The sequence below is a fragment of the Zootoca vivipara genome, chromosome 12 (assembly GCF_965207765.1).
Source record: "Zootoca vivipara chromosome 12, rZooViv2.hap1.1, whole genome shotgun sequence".
Classification (NCBI taxonomy): domain Eukaryota; kingdom Metazoa; phylum Chordata; class Lepidosauria; order Squamata; family Lacertidae; genus Zootoca; species Zootoca vivipara.
In genome coordinates this window covers 15,127,117-15,147,914 of record NC_142595.1, presented here as the reverse complement: position 1 = coordinate 15,147,914, position 20,798 = coordinate 15,127,117, and the positions used below count along the sequence as shown (strand labels likewise).

Sequence of the window (20,798 nt, the reverse complement as noted above, 5' to 3'; positions counted from 1 at the left end):
CAAACCGGTCTGAACCGGGTCCCACTGGTCTGAACTGGTTCCAACTGGTCTGGACCGGATCAAACCAGTGTGGACCTCAAACATTCACAATTGATTAAGCATGGGTCTGAATGCCTACAGCTTTCTTAGCTAACAAAAAACAGAACAAATATCTCCACCAGCTTCTTAGTTTTTCAAATGCACCATAAGGTAAAATAAAAATAAAAATTGGGAATCCCTGTGTCAGAGAGGGAAAAGGAATTGCACATAAGAATTGTAACATAAGATAAGATACAACATAGTTAAAAAATGTAGAAAAAGAGAGATTAATTTGCCCATATTCTGATAGAACAAATAAACAGAGTTGATAGTTTAATTTATTATTTCTTCTTTATTAACTTCTCCCTACAGTTCAAATCAGGCCTCAGCACAATGATGTAACATTTGGGGACAAAGATTGAACCCAGTAAGCCAGCACTGGAGGCTAAGATGGAGAAGATCTCCACAGCCACCATGTATTTCCCCTTGGTGCTCAGGTAGACCGGAAGAAAGGAGATCCAAACACTACAGAACAACAACATGCTGAAGGTGATGAATTTGGCCTCATTAAAGCTGTCAGGCAGTTTCCTGGCTAAAAAGGCCACAACAAAGCTGATAATGGCCAAAAAGCCCATGTAGCCCAGGACACAGTAAAACAGGGCAACTGACCCTTCGTTACAGCCTAAAATGATTTCCCTCATCGCCGAGTGCATGTCAGAATCAGGGGATGGAGGAGAGGTTCCTAACCACACAGTGCAAATGCCCACTTGGATAAGGGAACAAGAAATCACAATGGAGCTTGCCAGTCTTTTCCCCACCCACTTCCTCATTCTGGATCCTGGTTTGGTGGCCACAAAGGCCAGAACCACCGTGATAGTTTTGGCCAGCACACAAGAAACGGTCACTGTGAAAACAAGGCCAAAAGCCATTTGTCGGAGCAGGCAGCTCACTCTTTCTGGAGGGCTGAGGAAGATCAATGGGCAGAGAAAGCAGAGCAGGAGGAAAGTGAGGAGTGTGTAGGTGAGGTCCCGGTTGTTTGCTCTGACAATGGGTGTGTCCTGATGTTTAATGAAGATGACTAGGACCACCACTGTGAGGAGAGAGAGAGAAAGAGCAAACAGTGCTAAACTCATCCCCAGAGGCTCTTTAAAAGTCAGGAAGATGATGGTCTTTGGAATGCATTGCGATTGGTCCCTGTTTGGATAATGATCTTCAGGGCATGCAACACAGTCAACCATGTCTGGAGAGAAAATAATACATTCAGATTTCGGATGTGCTCGATAGCGACTACAAATGCTACCAGTGTGAAACTCTTAAGGTTAAAATAGAAATATCACAGATGTCTCCTTTATACGTTTGAAAAGCACCATGTATATATTGTGTCTCCTACCTTTATGGGATGAAATCTTTCCTTGAGGACATGGAGCACAATCATAGCAACAGAATGGCTCCCCCTCCTTCTTTTCCTTCCTGGAACCTGGAGGGCAACTTGGGTTACATACAGAAAGGGGTGGAACCTGCCCATTTAAATAAAAACATAACCATTTTAGCACATAGAAATTAGTAGCATTCCCCCCAACCCCCAACTAGAAATAGGAAGACACTAAAATACTTATTCCAAATTCAGAGCCAAAGTACTCATTTTTCTATTTATGCTTTTAAAAAAGTGTGCTCAAGCTGACGATCTGGGGAACAAATATCTCAAATGGAGAGCGATCTGTTGGAATGTAATGTTAAGGATGTTATAAAGATATTAAAATGTATAAGAAATTATTGGACTGGGAAAGGAAGGATGAGCAAGTAGAATATTCAATGATACATTGGGCAATAGCTTTGGTTATGATATGGATATGGAAGCATGGAAGCAATTGTAGAACATGGAGATAAAATTTACAGCATGCTATGGTTTAAGAGAAAACTATATGAAAATGTTATACAGATGGTATCTAACACCAAGTAAATGAGCAAAAATGTATAAATCAAAATTGAATATGTGTTGGAATGAATTGAGAAAGAAGGTACTTTCTATCATATGTGGTGGTATTTCAGAAAGCTTAAAGCTTAATGGAAAATGATATACAGTATTATAAATTGAAACAGATGTTTAAAATAACCAGAAGTTTTCCTTCCAAAAATGGAAAGAAGAAGACAGGATACAAAAACTCATGGACTATGCAGAAATGGCAAAACTAACAGAAAAATAAGAAATCAAGACAACAAACTTTTTATAAAATAGTGGGGGTGGTATATTGAATATGTACAAATAAATTGTAAACAGATAGGGACATTGACAGGATTATTGTAATAACCTGCAGTTTCATAAGAGTAAACAATTAAAGTAGATAAATAAAAGAATAAGTTCAGTTAATTTAGAATATGCAGGAAATGACAAAAATAAATGTAAGGAACTGCACAAAGAGGAGGAAGAAATTAATTCCAAAACAGGGGTCGGACCTTACAAATGTTAAAAGCTATAGACCAATTTCCCTGTTATATGATTATAAATCATTTGCTAATATTTTGACTCAGAGATTTGTAAGAAACTAATGGTTTTGCAAATACATCCTGACCAGGCAGGGTTTCTACCCGGACGACACCTGAAGGATAATATGCGTAACATCTTGAACATATTTGGGAAAGAAAACATCTATAAAATGATGTATAGATGGTACATCACCCCAGCCAAACTATCTAAAATGTACAAAACGGCAAGCAAGAACTGTTGCAAGTGTGGAGTAACAGAGGGGGACTTTATCCACATGTGGTGGAAATGAGACAAGATTTAAAAATTCTGGGAGGAAATTTACAATGAGTTTTTTTTAAAAAATTCAGATATACTTTTTAAAAAGTCCCAGAGGCATTTCTGCTAGGAATGGTTGGGCTAGACATCCAAAAAAAAATGACTAAAAATTCTTCTTCTATGGGACAACAGGGGCAAGAATAATGCTGGCGCGGGTGTGGAAACAGAAGCTAATTCCCACAGTTGCAGAGTAGCAACAGAAAATGATTGAATATATGGAGATATCTAATCTAACTGTAAAAATACAGCAACAAGGCGACAAAACTTATAGGAAAGAATGGGAAAAAATTCAGATTATATCAACAAAATGTGTTAACCTCAAGAATTGCAAGCTGAATGAATTAGACCTCAAAGCGGAAGTAAAAAAAATTATTTGTTACAATAAGGATAACAGTAATACGAAATAATGTAAACAAACTACGTGACATACAATGTAATGGTTAAACAATAGAAAACAAATGGATGTTTGTATAAGAAATGGTGTGTAATTAATGTTGTGTAAACTAGGGAATAAGCACAAAAAGAAGTGATGATAAGAAGAAGACAGAAGACGGAAGAAAGGAAGATAGCTCTAAGGAGCAAAGGAAATATAATGTGTAAATAGAAAGTGTATTTGAGTATGTATAAAATGGAAAATCAATAAAAATAAATGGGGGGGGGAAAGAGGAGGAAGAAAGTGGAGTTCTGAAATGTTAAAATGATTGAAAAACTATTGAAATGCATATAATTGAAAATTTCAAATAATTTTTTATAAAGAAAAAGGATGATCTACAAATGTGAAGATTGTATGGAATGCAGATTTGTGCTCAGGTCCTGTTTGTGGGTTTCCCACAGTCATCTACATGCGTAGTTGTCTACTTTGAGAACCCCATTTATTTTCTTTACATCACTTCAACAGAGGATCACAGAGCAGTTTATACTATAAAAAATACAAACACAGTAACAAACAAGACAGTGTCATCCGCTGTTTAAAAGGCCATAAAATACTTTAATCTGCCAACAAACTGGGATTAAAGATACGCAGGGAAGGCACCAAGCAAGCCTCCTTAGGGAAAACTGGTTTTATTTATCCTTTAGCCCTCATTTATTTTTTGAATCTTCCTCAATCTAAGAAGTCCATTTCCTCATTCTGCTGTTGGTGACAAAGAACAGCTGCCTACTAACTTCCACGGTCCCTCCTTCCTTCCCTCCGGAGCAACAAACACCTTATTCTTAACAAGAGGCTCATGAAAAACCTTTCGGTGGAAGGAGCTCTGAGCCAAAAGCCACATGCTGTCCTGATGCAGGACAAAACTAGCCATTGGCATTATCCTGGACAAGATAGGCCATTGGCCTGATTCAGCATGGTCATCTTCCATTCTTATGTAGTGTAGAGAAAATATCTTGAATCAGGCTGGAAAGCCAGTGATGAGCTGCACCTATTATCTATAAGTGCAAAAACATTCTCTTTTCCTATCTCTCATGGATGTAGGAATTATGCCTCACCTGGTGAAAGCTTTGGTGCCACACCATTCTGTCATCAATGGAAATCAGCTGGCCTGGGAGAGCCTCCCCACCCAGTCTTCCAACCTTGACTCTCATGAAGGAGTTGTTTGGAAAAGTGACTATGTTGGTAATATCAAAGCCAGCTTCTACTTCCCTGCTCTCACTGAAAGATACCATTTCTCCAGCAGAGTTGTTAAAGGAGACACTGCTAAGGAAGGGATGGAGCTGTATTGGGGAAAAAATAGGAAAAAATATGGCTCTCCTTATTGACACTCAGGATGCCTCCAACATTCAGTACTAGCAGATACTGCTATGCAAACAGAATCCACTCATTGGAAATGGTTCGTAAGGGAGCATTGACAGAGAGAGCCAATGATTTCCTTTCTCTCCTAAAGGGAAACTCCTAATGCATTCCCGACCAAGAAGAAATTAGAAAAAAATCTATGGCTTTCAGTTCCCACTGCTTGGATATTTCCCACCCCACTGAAGAGAATCATAGGGTAACCAGCCTCATATAACCAGCATGCAGACATCTAATCAACACATGAAGGGGGTTAATGCCATGGAGTAAGCTGTCCTATCAGTCTTCGTCTATGTCACTTCACTTTGGGAGGAAATGGGCAACAAAGCCTTTTGGCTTTGGGGAAACTCAGCCTACATGTGAATTCTGTGAACTGCTCTCACCTTCTCCTCTCATTGTAGGCTTGGATCCTCCCCTTAACTTGTGTGCAGAGAAACTGCTTGTAAAGGAGCAGGACAGAGCAAGGTCAGATCCTCCTTCGCCAACAGTTTCTCTGCAAACGTAGGTACTTATTAACAAAGAAGCAGTACAGTGCAGGATTCACACCTACTGCTTAACAGCTGGAGGAGCAGTTTATCTTCGTACGTTAAGCGGAGCATCCTAGTCTACAGTCAGTACTTGAAAATTATCAGCGTAGTCTTCTACATTTCACTGCCCGTGTCCAATAAATTATATGTTATGATAGGCATTACCTGCCAAGGCTGCAGTTTCTGAAGCTCCTGCATCCCTCCTTCCACCGCTGCCCTGTATTTGGTCCCGGGCAAGAGCATGGCATGTAGAGTATGTGCTACAGCATAGACAGCATTATAGACACTGTAGCTGTGGCTTGTTATGCTCATCTCAAAGCCAGAGGAAGGGAGATTTTCCAGCTTTTCCTCGCCAGTGCAGGTGTCACTGGCTTGCTCCTCTGTATTGGAGGTTGGAAATAAACAGAGAAATACCTGTGCCCAAAACTGCTTGAGAAAACCATTTCCATTAGTCTCAAAAGGATTCTGTACCTGAAGAAAGGCTTTGAATCCTCGTACCACATTTGAATGAACTGCAAAGGAGAGGGAACCCTGGAAGACTTGCATATCCCAGCTCATTTGAAAGGTCAGTGCTGTGAAATCCAGCTGTGCTGTCAGAATCCACACCTTGCCCACAGATATTTTGGTGGTATTTTCCATATCACCTAGTGTTAGCATTGTTTGCAAGCGAATCATGGACCTTGTTCCTCCATAGCAAACAACAACCTTGGCTTTACTTTCCATAATAACATGATAGATTTGGGTCAAATGGGAATACGTGACATAATATTCAGCCAAATCAGTCATTTTCAGGGTTTTCTCTGAGAAGGCCAAGCAAATGCCTCTCTGGGACAGCAGAGTTTTCAGAGTCTGAATAAATCTCTCTCCACTGTCATTATCTCCAGCAAGCAACCCAACCCAAGCCCAACCAAAGTGCAGAAGTAACTCAACAATCCCAGTGTACTGATGGGCTTCATTGGGCACCATCCTGTAGAAGGGAGTGGATTGGCTTTGACCAGGATCTTCTGGAGCAAAGGAACCATAAGTGAGCTAAAAGGAATAAAGAGGCATAATTCATAAATGTAGAAGAAGAACTGTATGTGTATTCAGGGCCTGCCTGCCTGCCATGGAGACAAGATGAGCCAGTTGCCTCAAGAAGGAGACTCCAGAAAGTTGGGAGGTTGTCCGATCTGGCCTCCATTGGGTGCAGCCCTGCTTTGCTCTCCTTTCTCCTCATTTTCTATCTCCAGTTCATTTTCCTTGCTTTCCTGCACTGCTGCTGTCCCTCTCCCTAATTTGCCATCTTCATTTCATCCCCTTTGGTTCATCACAACATTTCACCTCCTCATTTTATGACGCCCTACCTTCCCTTTCTTTCCAAACCTCTATTGTGTCACAGACGCACAGAATCTAACAGAAATGCCAGAATGTGTTCACAGCTGCCTCCTGACAGGCAGGCTTCCAGGTTTGCAAAAGAACAGCTTAAGTCTCCAGACAGTAAGCCATAGGCAAAGTTGGAAGAAATGTCAATTCGCAGAATTGAATGTGGAGGGTTTTGTTTTGTATTGTTTTTTGAGGGGTTGTAGTAAGGAAGCAAGGTGAGATGAGCTGTCTCCCACAGGCACAGTACCTTCTCAGTCAGGAGGGTGAAAAGCAGGAATGGTGTGGGAGTGGTGTTCCCCGAGCCCCAACTGTGGGATAAGTTGCAGCCTTATACATGTTTAGCTCTAGTTAATGCATGAGGGTGTAAAGGCCTTGGAGTAGTAAGCTGCTGTTGCCAATTTTGTGTAGGTCATGCCTCCTTCGCCTCCGGTGAAAAGAGGGTATGTTTCTGCCAACACATGAGCCAAAGTGCATAGTTTGTTGGCCAATCCAGACCATTCTCTGCATGCACCAGTTGAAGCCCAGTGGAAGACAAAGCTACTGACATTTGTTTATAATTGGCCCAGGAAACAGGACCATTTCCAAACATAAAGAGAAAGTCACCTACTGAAAATCTTCAGAGCTTTGACTTTTCAAAGCTCTAATTTGTCTGAACCTCATATTTCTAAACGGCTACCTTCTCCCATACTACCCACACGTTTTGGATTATTGGGTTGAGGCCAGGTCACACCTAATACATTCCGCTGCCTGAGATAGAAACCTAGACCTAGAGCAGACATGTTTAAACACTTCTGGTGGCTCACTACTATCTGACTGTTTCATGCTACACGTTACTTAATTTGCAAAGCCCACTGGAAACATTTTGTGAAGAGCAGGGCCATCCTCCTTTTTCAGTCACATCTCTACCAAACATTTTTGGATAGAAAAGATCATGTTGGTTGAGTGTGAAGAGTCCAAGGCAGTAGCTTACCTGGGGAATCTTGTAGATGCTCAATATGTCTCCCATGTAGATGGAGGTATCAAAGTCCAGTCCCCCAATAACTGCCACCAGGTGTTTCTGGGTGTTGCACTTATAATTGGGTATAAGTGTGGAGGGAAGGTTCAGAGCAGCCCTGTAGGTCATTCTTTCATTGAAGTAACTGTCATAGATGTGGAATCCCAAGGTGATATTAGGTAAGATCTTGGGGTTCTCATTGATCTCCTTGACAGTAAACACCAAGGCCAGAATATGCTGGTAGTTCTTTGGCACAACACTGCAATGAGAATTTCATGCTATATTTTAGAAATATATGCTATGCTATTTGACAGCGGGGGGGGGGGGGGGGCTCAGGACAATTCTTCAGCATTTTAGTGCAAATTGTGCCCTAATGTATATGCAAATGAGTTTCCTCTAAAGGAATACATTGCATTCCATTTGTACTAATATATGCATTTTTAAGGGAATTTTACATTCGTATATGCATTTTTGTATACATGACATGGCTGGAAAATAGCATGGCAAAATCTGGAGAAGTGTAAATTTCAAATGATGGCTCTGTTTTGGTTTTGATAACTTTTTAGAGCAAGCAAATTTTGGTAGGTTCATGTTTAAATGTGAACTGATTTGTATCTTGCCTCCATCCCTAATAAGGGAATACTGGTGTTTACTTTGGGGCCCTACCTATCACTTGGCAACATTTTCTAAAGATTCAAGAGATGCTGTTGCTGACACCAGCCTATAAGGTTTTTACCTCAGACCAAATTCCCTAAACCACCACTACTGTCTAATCTGCCTCTGACCCCGAACTTCTTCCGAATATGTTTTGGGCTTCTTGGACAGTTGTGGTCATGTAAGAAATCTGCTTTGATGACATTAATCTGGTAAGAACTGGGCAGGTTCCTACCCTGAAATAGACACCAGCTCACCTGTTCTGCTTCAACAAAAAATATGGTTAACACACTGGGGATAAATAGCTTAATATTCAAGCCACTTTCACCTCAGCTTTCTCTGGTCTTTGCCTCACACCTCCCTCCTTCCTTCTCCCAACTGACAGTTAACTGCCGTTTCTTGGCTGACCACAACCTTCAGCCAATCACAGTCTGTTGTTGTCCAGGCCAATTGGAATGAATAGACCTGATCCAGCCCCTGACTGTAAATGAAATTCCCTCTCTTCCCCTGTCACCAGTCAGCTGTCATCGAACAAGCCTGCACCACAGTGACTGTACAAGGCTACAAACATTGACAGTACCACACAGACATCAACAGAATCCAAAAAATATTTTGAAACCACAAAGCTGAATAATAAATATGATATGATATATGATATACCACCTTTCATCCGAAGATCTTAGACATTTATTTACAGGAACTGATCTGATCCAACAAAAAAGCCAGGTAGCCAGGCTTAATGGAGTAGTTCTCATCATTTTCAAACCTGTGGCACATTTTAAACTAGGAGGGTCAAATAGGACTAGCCTGGCTTGGATGAGAACATCTAAATGAGAATTTCACCTCAGAGGAGAGGTGAGCTTTTAAGACGCTTCACCCCAAACTTTCAGAAGTGAAGTTCAATATTCAGAACAGAACAAATGGGCTTTCCATCTTAAACAAGGTAAGTTTAAGTTGTGGCTCCTTTTGTGAAACTCTTCTTGGAAGAAATTTGGTGGGGTGTGGGGAGGAGAGAACACATCAATGAAATAAAGACTCGTCTCATCTCACGAACAACACATTCAGATCACCATTTCCCTCCTTCCAAGCCAACTCTTCAGGTTTGAAACGGTCCCCCACCCCCACCCCGCACTGACACAGCTGCCTGGAAGTAAATCCCAGTGAAATCAGTGGGACTTGCTTTACAGGAAGCCTGGTTAGAGCTGGGGGATGTTTCTATATCACCTGATTACTTGATACATGAAGTATTTACAAGGCATTAAGAAGTTGATGGGTAGTTAGCCTTTCTTTGAAGTCTGCTTTGTCAAAAGAGGTAAAGAGGTGAGAAGCAAGTCCGCCAACAATAAGATCACCAGGTTGGTAGTATTCGTGTGGAATTCTGGACAGATCATGGATGGTGCAACTTGTATGTTTGCACACCATATGTGGCAGATGAAAGAGAATGGGCACAACAAACAGCAACATACTGAGGCAAATATTCTTTCTCATCAGACACCCTCATTTCCATCTAGAAAATGAACCTTAGCTTCAGAACCATGCTCAGTACAATATTCTGCCTTGACAGGAGCAGCATTTCCCTACCAATTCACAGATTAAAGTCCTATTTTACACCTCAACAAAGAGAAAGCAGAAATCCTCCCTCTTCCTCTCCCTTGCTTTGAATGGTAGGAAGGGGTTTTATGCCCATGTTTAGACTTTGGCTGGTATTGTCTGGAAATCTATCGAGACATTATCCAAGGGAGAGTTAGTCATGATGAGACTGATAATTACAGCTGTGATAATAACTAGGTCTCTCTACATCAAGAAAAACAAAAATGACAAGGAAAGTAAACCAGCACGTGCTTGTGTTAGTTCATCGAAATTGGTTTCTGTCTGTTTATGGGACAACAAAAGAGCATGCAAAAATAACTTCAAGGAGAAAGAAAAGAGCAGTGTTCCAGTCTGCTATCAATGCTGAAGAGCTTCATCTCACCAGTGGAAATGATCAACCTGACCTCCCAAATCCCCCTCCCCGAACATCTGTTGATTAATTTACTGTACTGACACTTAAATTAAGGCTGAAGAATTGTGAAAAGGGATTGAGTTACGACAGGTGATTTGTGTTAGTAGCAAGGGAAATTAAGTACAGTGGTACCTCCAGTTGCAAACAGGATCCGTTACGGAGGTCCAGCTGTATCCCGAAGTTTTCTCTACTGGAGGTGCTCATTCTGCGCATGCACATGGCACGGTTTAGTGTTTCTGTGCATGCACACGTGGCAGTAGACCGTTTATGCGCATGCGTGCATGGAGAAACACTTCCGGGTTTGCTTAGCCCTAAGAAATCCCTGCTCACAAGCCACGCCACACCCCCAGGTTGTGACCGAAGCTGCGAAGCAAGAGGTAGATGGTGGTTTATACCCTTTTCCTGGAACCTGATACAGTATCCCCCAATAAGACTGATTAATCACGACAGTAGCAGTTCCTCTGAAACTTTATTTACCAGATAATCACATAGAAAGGAATAAGCAGAAGCTTTTTAAGCATTCCAATATATTGTTTTCTCTCATTCAGCTTCTAATTAACCGTCATCTGGTGTTCAAGTCAGGTCTTAGTACTTTGCAGTACTCATGACAGTTTCTTCGTTTCCCAAATGCACCCTAGTGTTGAAAAAGGTTGGGGACCCCTGTCTCAGAGGATTTTTAAAGGAATTGCACATAGGAATTCTAACAGATAAAACACAACATAGTTATACGATGTGGAAAAGGTGAGTTTAATTTGCCCATATTCTGACAGAACAAATAAACAGAGTTGATAGGTTAATTTATTATTTCTTCTTTATTAACTTTTCCCTGCAGTTCAAATCAGGCCTCACCACAATGATGTAGCATTTGGGGGCAAAGATGGAACCAAGTAAACCAGCACTGGAGGCCAAGATGGAGAAGATCTCCACAGCTACCATGTATTTCCCCTTGGTGCTCAGGTAGACCGGAACAAAGGAGACCCAAACACTACAGAACAACAACATGCTGAAGGTGATGAATTTGGCCTCATTAAAGCTGTCAGGCAGTTTCCTGGCAAAAAAGGCCACAACAAAGCTGATAATGGCCAAAAAGCCCATGTAGCCCAGGACACAGTAAAACAGGGCAACTGACCCTTCGTTACAGCCTAGAATGATTTCCCTCATCGCCGAGTGCATGTCAGAATCAGGGAATGGGGGAGAGGTTCCTAACCACACAGTGCAAATGCCCACTTGGATAAGGGAACAAGAAATCACAATGGAGCTTGCCAGTCTTTTCCCCACCCACTTCCTCATTCTGGATCCTGGTTTGGTGGCCACAAAGGCCAGAACCACTGTGATAGTTTTGGCCAGCACACAAGAAACAGTCACTGTGAAAACAAGGCCAAAAGCCATTTGTCGGAGCAGGCAGCTCACTCTTTCTGGTGAGCTGAGGAAGATCAATGGGCAGAGAAAGCAGAGCAGGAGGAAAGTGAGGAGAGTGTAGGTGAGGTCCCGGTTGTTTGCTCTGACAATGGGTGTGTCCTGATGTTTAATGAAGATTACTAGAACCACCACTGTGAGGAGAGAAAGAGAAAGAGCAAACAATGCCAAGCTCATCCCCAGAGGCTCTTTAAAAGTCAGGAAGCTGATGGTCTTTGGAATGCATTGCGATTGGTCCCTGTTTGGATCGTGATCTTCGGGGCACTCAACACAGTCATCCATATCTGGAGAGAAAATAATATATTAACTACTGCTGTGAATATGAAACTCATAATGTTAAAGTAAAAGTATCACAGATATTTCCAGAGTAACCAGATTGAAAGTGATACATAAGAATCCCACCTCATCCTTTGTGTTGGGTTATGTGGAGTGTCCTGTGATGGCTTGCTAACTCCCCATAAACCACATTGTTATTGTTCAGAACAGGTACAGTCCATGACCTTTTTGCACAGCGGTTCCATTCACAGCCCTGTTCCACCCCCACATCCTATGCTGAACCCACTACACCCTGCCTGGGTGTGCGATCACGCATAATTCAGAGGCATGTTTATTTGTTTTTGTCTGTGCTGTACTAAGGAAGGTGTCTAATACCAAGTCATATCACTGATGCATTTAATTTAAAATTGCCTGCTGTATTTTAACCTGTGACAAAGATTATATCATGGGCGACAAACTGAATCTTTTTAGGAGTGGGAATCAGCTGATTCCCTGGTGGCCTGCTGGAATGTGGTGTTAACCAGGGCTATTGACTGTTTTGCTCCGAAGTGCCCTCTCCGATTGCATGGAGCCCGGACAGCCCCGTAGTTTTCCACGGATCTGTGGGCAATGAAACAATCGCTGAGACGGCTGGAGCACCAGTGGCAGAGAACTCATTCCGAATCTGACCAGACATGGGTTAGAGCTCAATGTCAAGCCTACCAAGTGGCAACAGTGACGGCGAAGACAACCTTCTTCACCGCCTCTATTGCATCTGCAGAAAACAGCAGCAGGATACTTTTTCAGGTGGTGCGCAGTTTAGCGGAACCACCTGCTCCATCAGGGCCCAGTACGGGCCACATGATCTCCTGCAATGAATTTGCAAAGTTTGTTGCAGATAAAGTTGCTCAGATTCAGGAAGAGGTAGACTCCACAGTGGGGGTAGGGCTGGGTCGGGAGAGTCCTGTCTAGTCATGTTGCATGGGATCAATTCCAATCTGTTACCTCTGAGGACGTGGACAGGCTGCTCGGATGAGTGAAACCAAACACCTGTCTCCTTGATCCTTGCCCATCATGGCTCATCAAAGCTAGCTGGGAAGGGCTGAGCAATGGTCTTTGCGGGGTGGTGAATGCTTCTCTCTGTGAGGGAGCCTTCCCAGACCGGCTGAAAGAGGCGGTTATCAAACCGCTTCTTTAAAAACTATATTTAGATGCGGGCAATATGACCAACTATTGCCCAGTCTCAAATCTTCCATTCTTGGGCAAGGTAATTGAGCGAGTGGTTGCTGAACATCTTCAGGCACACCTGGAAGAAGCGGACCATTTGGATCCCTTCCAGTCGGGATTCAGGCCTCATCATGGGACTGAAACTGCCTTGGTCGCACTGGTCGATGATCTCTGGCGGGCTAGGGACAAAGGTGAGAGCTGTTTCCTAGTTCTGCTGGATTTCTTAGCAGCTGTTGATACCATCGACCATAACATCCTTCTGAACCGTCTAGAGGGGCTGGGAGCTGGGGGCAATGTTATACAGTGGTTCCGCTCCTTCCTCCTGGGCCGCGTTCAGAAAGTGGTGGTGGGGGATGAGTGCTCAGACCTCTGGGCTCTCACTTGTGGGGTGCCTCAGGGTTCTGTCCTCCCCCATGCTTTTTAACATCTACATGCAGCCGCTGGGAGAGATCATCAGGGGGTTTGGGCTGGGTGTCCACCAGTATGCGGATGATACCCAGCTCTACCTCTCTTTCAAATCAGAACCAGTAAAGGCAGTGAAGGTCCTGTGAGTGCCTGGAGACAGTTGGAGGATGGATGGCGGCTAACAGATTGAGGTTGAATCCTGACAAGACAGAAGTACTATTTGTGGGGGACAGGAGGCGGGCAGGTGTGGAGGACTCCCTGGTCCTGAATGGGGCAACTGTGCCCCTGAAGGACCAGGTGCTCAGACTGGGAGTCATTTTGGACTCACAGCTGTCCATGGAGACACAGGTCAATTCTGTGTCCAGGGCAGCTGTTTACCAGCTCCATCTGGTACGCAGGCTGAGACCCTACCTGCCCGCGGGCTGTCTCGCCAAAGTGGTGCATGCTCTAGTTATCTCTTACTTCGACTACTGCAATGCACTCTAAGTATGGCTACCTTTGAAGGTGACCCAGAAACTACAACTAATCCAGAATGCGGCAGCTAGACTGGTGACTGGGAGCGGCCGCCGAGACCACATAACACCGGTCTTGAAAGACCTCCATTGGCTCCCAGTACGTTTCCAGGAACAATTCAAAGTGTTGGTGCTGACCTTTAAAACCCTAAACAACCTTGGCCCAGTATACCTGAAGGAGCGTCTCCACCCCCATCGTTCAGCCCGGACACTGAAGTCCAGCGCCGAGGGCCCTCTGGCAGTTCCCTCACTGTGAGAAGCCAAGTTACAGGGAACCAGGCAGAGGGCCTTCTCAGTAGTGGCACCCGCCCTGTAGAACGCCCTCCCACCAGATGTCAGAGAGAAAAACAACTACTAGACTTTTAGAAGACATCTGAAGGCAGCCCTGTTTGGGGAAGGTTTTAATGTTTGAGGTACTATTGTATTTTAATATTTTGTTGGAAGCCACCCGGAGTGGCTGGGGAAACCTACCCAGATGGGTGGGGTATAAATTTTATTGTTGTTGTTGTTGTTGCTATCTGCCAATAGGTATGGAGGAGAAATTTGGTATTTATTCCACTTGGATGAGAAAGATATCTAAATTGCACTCCTTGAATCAACACATAAACCAAAGTAAAATTGCCCTTAAAAATGTGTACTTCTCTAAAAAATTGTGATGCAGTTCTCCAATCAAACAATACCGGTAAATACAAAAATGAACACATTACTAATTATTTATTTCCTCAACTTCTAACATGACTTATTTTTGGAAAATTATATATCCTGTGTCTCTTACCCTTCTGGGATGAAATCTTGCCTTGAGGACATGGAGCACAATCATAGCAGCAGAATGGCTCCCCCTCCTTCTTTTCCTTGCTGGAACCAGGAGGGCAACTTGGGTTACATAGAGAAAGGAGTGGAACCTGCTCATTTAAAGAAACAGATAAACAGGTTAGCACATAGAAGTAAGTAGTGCTTTTGGCTTCTTTTTTCTTCCAGCTAGCAGTAGGAAGACACTAAATTACTTATTCGAGTGCTAAACTACTCATTTGGCTATTCATGGTGGGTTTTTTAAAAAAACGAACAAACAACAACATAAATAATGCAGAAACTGACCATGTTTGAGCCCCTTTCAGGCATTCAGAAAGAATGCATGACAGCTGAAATTGGGAAGGGGATTGAGGGTTTATCTTTGCCGGCCCTGCCCCTATTGTCCCCATATATAAAGTAATACCCTGACCACTGGTCCTGTTAGCTAGGGATCATGGGAGTTGTAGGCCAAAACATCTGGGGGGCTGCAGTTTGGGGATGCCTGCCCATGACCCATTCAACAGCCAGAGGATAAGAGTATCAGAGGGAGAGAGAGAGAGATGGATACTGAGCAAGGTACACAGACCTCCTCTTATACTGTAGTGCAGGCATCCCCAAATTGTGGACCACATGACCGTTGCGATGACTTCCAACTCTAAGATTTGATTATTCTTAAACAGTGCAGAGAAAAATGGCTGGAAAGGCAGGTGTATGCTGGACTGATGATGTGTAAGTACAATAACATTCTCTTTTCCTGTCTCTCATAGATGTAGGAATTATGCCTCACCTGGTGAAAGCTTCTGTGCCAAACCATTTTGTTGTCATCAATGGAGAATTCCTGACCTGGGGCAGCCTCCAAATCCATCCTTCCAACCTTGACTCTCATGAAGGAGTTATTTCGGAAAGTGACCAGGTTGGTAATATCAAAGCCAGCTTCTACTTCCCTGTTCGCACTAAAAGATACTGTTTCCCCAGCAGAGTTGTTAAAGGAGACACTCCTAAGAAAGGGGTGGAGCTGCATTGAGATAAAAAGAGCAACTTTGAAGTAATGCAAATGTCTCCCCTTTCTCACATTCAGGATGCCTCCAGACTGTCAACACGGGGAGGTAGTGCCCTGCAAATATAATCTGTTTTCTGGGAAATGGTTTGTAGGGTGAGCATTCACATATTGAGCCAATGCTCTCCATTGGCTCTATAGGTAAAATCGCAATGCATGACTGACCATGCTTGGATATCTACACACACACACACTGCTCAACTAGCCTCATATAACCAGCATGTTTGAGTCTAATAAATACCATACATAAAGGGTTTAATGCCATAGAATAAGATGTTCTGACAGGCTTGGCCTATGTCCCTTCCCCTTACCTTGGGAGGAAATGGGCAACAAAGCCTATTGTTTTGCTCACTCCATATGTGAATTTCGTGTGTGTGGAGTTCCGAGCTGCTTCCTACAGCCACATGGATTTAAGAAGCCTGTTTTTTCAGATAAGAATGTAATCTGAAATTACCATTTTCTATACCAATAAAAGTTTAGAAACTTCTACCATTTTGTCTTCTACTTCTAGAACATTTTTCTGAGGGCTGTGTTCCGGAAAAACTTTTGAACTTTCAATTGTTTTGTAAGTAAACCATGTTACGATCTGCTAAGCATGTGATCTATTTTTGCGCTAGGGGATATTCTGGGATTCAATGGAATGGGCATATTTTAAGGTTTTACATCCTGTATTTCCATGCTTCTGTTTGCTGCATGTTTTGCCATGCAAGGGAAGATGCTCACAAAAAACTGGATGGCAGGATTGGGTCCTCCTGCTTAACAGCTGTAAGCAGAAGAGTCTGATTCTTCATTGAGCTAGTCCTCAGCGAATGTGGAGCTTAAAAATTTTCAGGGTACTGTTTTACATATCACTGCCTATATCAAATAAATTATATCTCATGATAGGCATTACCTGCCAAGGCCGAAGCTCCTCCATATCTCCTTCCACCTCTACCCTATATTTGGCTTCTGGCAGGAACATGGCATGTAGAGCATGTGCTATGGCATAGACAGAATTATAGAGACTGTAGCTGTGGCCAGACATGGTCATCTCAAAAGCAGATGATAGAAGGTCTTCCAGCTTCTCCTTGCCAGTGCAGGTGTCACTGGCCTGCTCCTCTGTACTGGAGTTTGGAAATAAACAGAGAAAGACTTGTGCCCAGAACTGCTTGACGAAGCCATTTCCATTTGCCTCAAAATGATTTTGTGCCTCAAGAAAGGCTTTGAATCCTTGTGCCATATTTGAATGAACTGCAAAGGAGAGGGAACCCTGGAAGACTTGCATATCCCATCTCATTTGATAGGTTAATGCTGTGAAATCCAGCTGTGCTGTCAGAATCCACACCTTGCCCTCAGATGTATTGGTCACATTTTCCATTTCACCTAGTGCTAACATTGTCTGCAAGCCAAGCATGCACTTTGTTCCTCCATAGACAACCACCACTTTGGCTTTACTTTCCATAATAGTTTGATACACTTGGATGAGCTGGAAACGCATGTCATAATAATCAGCCAAGTATGTCGTTTTCAGCTTTGTCTCTGCGAAGGCCAAGCAAATACCTTTCTGGGAGAGCAGAGGTTTCAGTGTTTGAACAAATCTCTCTCCACTTTCTCTAGCAAGTAATCCAACCCACGTCCAACCAAAGTGCAGAAGTAACTCAACAATCCCAATGTGCTGATGGGCTTCATTGGGCACCATCTTGTAGAAGGGAGTGGATTGGCTTTGACCAGCATCCTCTGGAGAAAAGGAGCCATAAGTGAGCTAAAAGGAAATAAAGGAACATCATCTATAATTGCAGAAGACTGGGCATGTGCATCCAGGGCCTGCCCACCCAGGAGACAAAATGAGCAAATTGCCCCAAGAAAGCAGGTTCTAGAAAGCTGGGAGGGGTGTGTGGAATAATAATGAATGAATGAATGGGAGGAGGAACGACCATGCCTACCATGAGACACTGAGGTTCTGTTAAAAACTCTTTACTCACAAGAGATTCGCAAAGGGCCCCCTCTAAAGAACTTCTTATCTGTGCAAAAGAATATATATGCCACCACTGCAGCTAGAATTTTACTAGCCCAGAAATGGAAATCAGCAGAGTTGCCAACAATTGAAGACTGGAGAACAAAGTTGCTAGAATATTCGGAATTGGCGAAAATGACCGGAAGGATAAGGGACCAAAGAGGTTTCAGACAGACTGGTGTAAATTTATTGATTACTTTAAAAACCATTATAAAGATGTGAAGACACTGACAGGCTTGGTTTAATACCTGTGATTCAAAATGTTAGAGTCTGACCATTATTAAGAGAGGTTTAAAACTTACATAAAGGCCAGAGGTGGTTCTAGAAAAGCAGTAAATTGAGTATAGAATTTAAAACCAATAGAAGAGATGGAGGGAAGTCACAGGCTCGGCGGAGTATCAGTATTAATTTGAAAAATGTAAAGTATGATTATGGAATGTATTTTTGTTATGTTTTCTGTTATTTTTTGTTATTTCTTTGTTATTGCAAAAAAATAAAATAAAAAAAGAATGTATTACAACCTGAGTTTAATTGCTGGAGACACTAAAAAGGACACATAGCAGCTGTGAGGAGTAAACGTGCTAGCTGAATTGGTTAATCCTCCCTAAGAGGCTCCTTTCCTCTTAGTTGCAATTAGATGGCTAGGAACAGCGTTATTATGAAAGAATATATTAGAATCCCATGCTGACCCTGGATTTATAGGGTCTGGGTAACTCGGAATGGCAGGGAATAATTAAAAGAGCATTGTGCATGCTTAAAAGCTTCATGAATATTAGTTAACATGCCCCAGGCAGAGATACAGCTTATTTACATGAACATGGGATGTATGTAAATAGACATGGGATGTATGTAACAGCTGGGGGCACATATCAAGAAGAAGGCATATCAGAAAATTCTGTAACTACAGTTTCCTGACAAATAGGATACTGCAGAAAGGAATTTCAGACTGGTTAGGACAGGGGAAGGCAACCTAAGGCCCGGTGGCCGGATGCCGCCCAATCGCCTTCTAAATCTGGCCCGCGGATGGTCCAGGAATCAGTGTGTCTTTTACATGAGTAGAATGTGTCCTTTTATTTAAAATGCATCTCTGGGTTATAAATGGGTCATAGGAATTTGTTCATTTCCCCCCAAAAAATATAGTCCGGCCCACCACATGGTCTGAGGGACGGTGGACTGGCCCACAGCTGAAAAAGGTTGCTGACCCCTGGGTTAGGATATAAATTATCTATGTGTACACAACAGCCTTGGGGTTTTTTGGCCGCATAGCGCTGTTCAACAATAAATCTGGTTAGACCTGATCTTTGGTGTAAGGCTCCTTTTTCTCACAGAAAAATTTGAATATCTCCGGGGAGGATCCCTGGGGCATTTTTGTCCCACAGGGTGTATTTCTCAGCCTCCACCTCCTCCTCCGCCATCCATCCATGCCCAGTTTCCTGCACTCCTGCTTTCCTCTCCTCCCTCCTCCTTTTCTTTCTTCTCTTTTTCCTCTATGCTTTCCTGTGTTGCTGCTTTCCTCTCCCCTGTTTCCCCCCCCCCACTTTCTTTCACCACAGTGTAACGGATTGACACAGTTTTGAAATACAGTGGTACCTCTACGTACAAATAACTCTACTTGCGAATTTTTCTACTTACAAATGGAGCTCCGTCCGCCATCTTGGATGCAGTTTAGATAGGATTTTCTCTACTTACGAATTTTTAGATAGGGTTGCTTCGACTTACGAATTTTTTCTCCCAATGCATTCCTATGGGATTCGACTTACAAATTTTTTCGACTTACAAATGTGCGTTCGGAACACATTAAATTCGTAAGTAGAGGTACCACTGTATTTATTCCTACCTGGCTGGAAAAGAGTTAATCCACCTCCAGCCTGACTGACATAACATTCTGATGGGGGCGGGTCTGTTCCCAGTTTAAAAGGAGGGAGTAGCGGTTTTGTCAGTTAAGGAGAGGGGGAGGGAGTGGATAGATGTGAAGAAGAAAGTGGAGAGGCCAGGATAGTGGGAATCTAGATGAGGTTCAGGAAGGCTTGATGTTAAGGGTTTGACAGAGATTACCTACAACCGAAATGCTTCTTATAAACTCATGAAACGTTAATTAAATAACTATGTTCTAAGGTTAATAAAATTCTTCTCTTTTGTGCCAAGAAGTATCGTCATTATTTTTCCAGCAAGGTATCAGGACTCACAGAAGTGGTAACTCATTAGAGGACAAAATTTACCTCAGGAAAGGAGGCAAAAGTCCATGTCTTTTAGAGTAACACGGAGGAGGCTTAGAAAGATAACCTGGAGTGTCAACAAGTTGCCAGCGTGGAAAGGGGCCAACTTTTACAGTAAGGGGAATCAGGCCGAGAGGGACCCTTTACTGGCGACAGGAGGTTATTCTAACAAACAGTCTAGAGTTTTTCTTCGATACCAGGCCACGTGAGCTGGAGGGAGAGTCTCTTTACTTATAAACTCCCAAGAATAAAGTGGTTTATTTGGGAGGCGACGGGAAAAGAGTGTGTGTGGCTTCACCTCTGGATTCCTGTGTCGCGTTTTAGTAATAGAGAGAGGGACATTCGTCACACACAGCATTTCAGCTCCTGATTTCATGGCGTCTTCCCTTCCTTTCCTCTCTCAAACCACTAACACACAAAATCCCCCTCAAGTGCCACAAGGTGTGGGCAGCTGACTCCTGATAGGCAGGCTTCCAGCTTTGCAAGAGAGCAGCTTCAGTCTCCAACCAGTAGCCCACGAAGCAAAAGTGAGAGGGTGTCAGTTGGCAGAATGGAATTTGGATACATGTTTTTAGGTGTGTGTGGATAAGGAAGTGGATGAGATGAGCACTCTTCCATCATCACATTACCTTCTCTCCATCCCAAGACACTTTTCAGTCGGTGGGAAAACAAACCAACAAAATACCGAACTCACTCAAGGGATCGGGAGAGCCGGATTGTGGAGAGTGTTTTTAGGGCTGCATTTTGTTCCTGAATAGGATATTCCTAATCCATGCTCTAACTCA

The 20,798-nt window shown here is 43.0% G+C and overlaps 2 protein-coding genes across 4 annotated transcripts; both read right to left on the bottom strand.

Moving 5' to 3' along the window:
- Positions 1-359: 359 nt before the first annotated feature.
- LOC118094591 (vomeronasal type-2 receptor 26-like) lies at positions 360-6,112 on the bottom strand. Of its 2 annotated transcripts, XM_088655021.1 has the most exons (4): positions 5,297-6,112; positions 4,304-4,528; positions 1,409-1,535; positions 360-1,258 (listed from the first exon to the last, which is right to left on the bottom strand). In XM_088655021.1, the coding sequence occupies exons 1-4, from the start codon at positions 6,095-6,097 to the stop codon at positions 360-362; spliced, it is 2,052 nt and encodes a 683-aa protein (XP_088511147.1). In that variant the 5' UTR covers positions 6,098-6,112. The 2 variants fall into 2 exon arrangements, with proteins under 2 accessions (XP_088511147.1, XP_034991012.3); XM_035135121.3 differs by lacking the exon at positions 4,304-4,528.
- A 4,489-nt stretch (positions 6,113-10,601) lies between these two features.
- On the bottom strand, positions 10,602-17,497 carry LOC148683800 (vomeronasal type-2 receptor 26-like). 2 transcript variants are annotated; one of them, XM_088655084.1, is made up of 4 exons: positions 16,697-17,497; positions 15,535-15,762; positions 14,734-14,860; positions 10,602-11,843 (listed from the first exon to the last, which is right to left on the bottom strand). In XM_088655084.1, exons 1-4 carry the CDS (start codon positions 17,480-17,482, stop codon positions 10,945-10,947), a joined length of 2,040 nt encoding a protein of 679 aa, XP_088511210.1. In that variant the 5' UTR covers positions 17,483-17,497; the 3' UTR covers positions 10,602-10,944. The 2 variants fall into 2 exon arrangements, with proteins under 2 accessions (XP_088511210.1, XP_088511211.1); XM_088655085.1 differs by lacking the exon at positions 15,535-15,762.
- Positions 17,498-20,798: the final 3,301 nt, after the last annotated feature.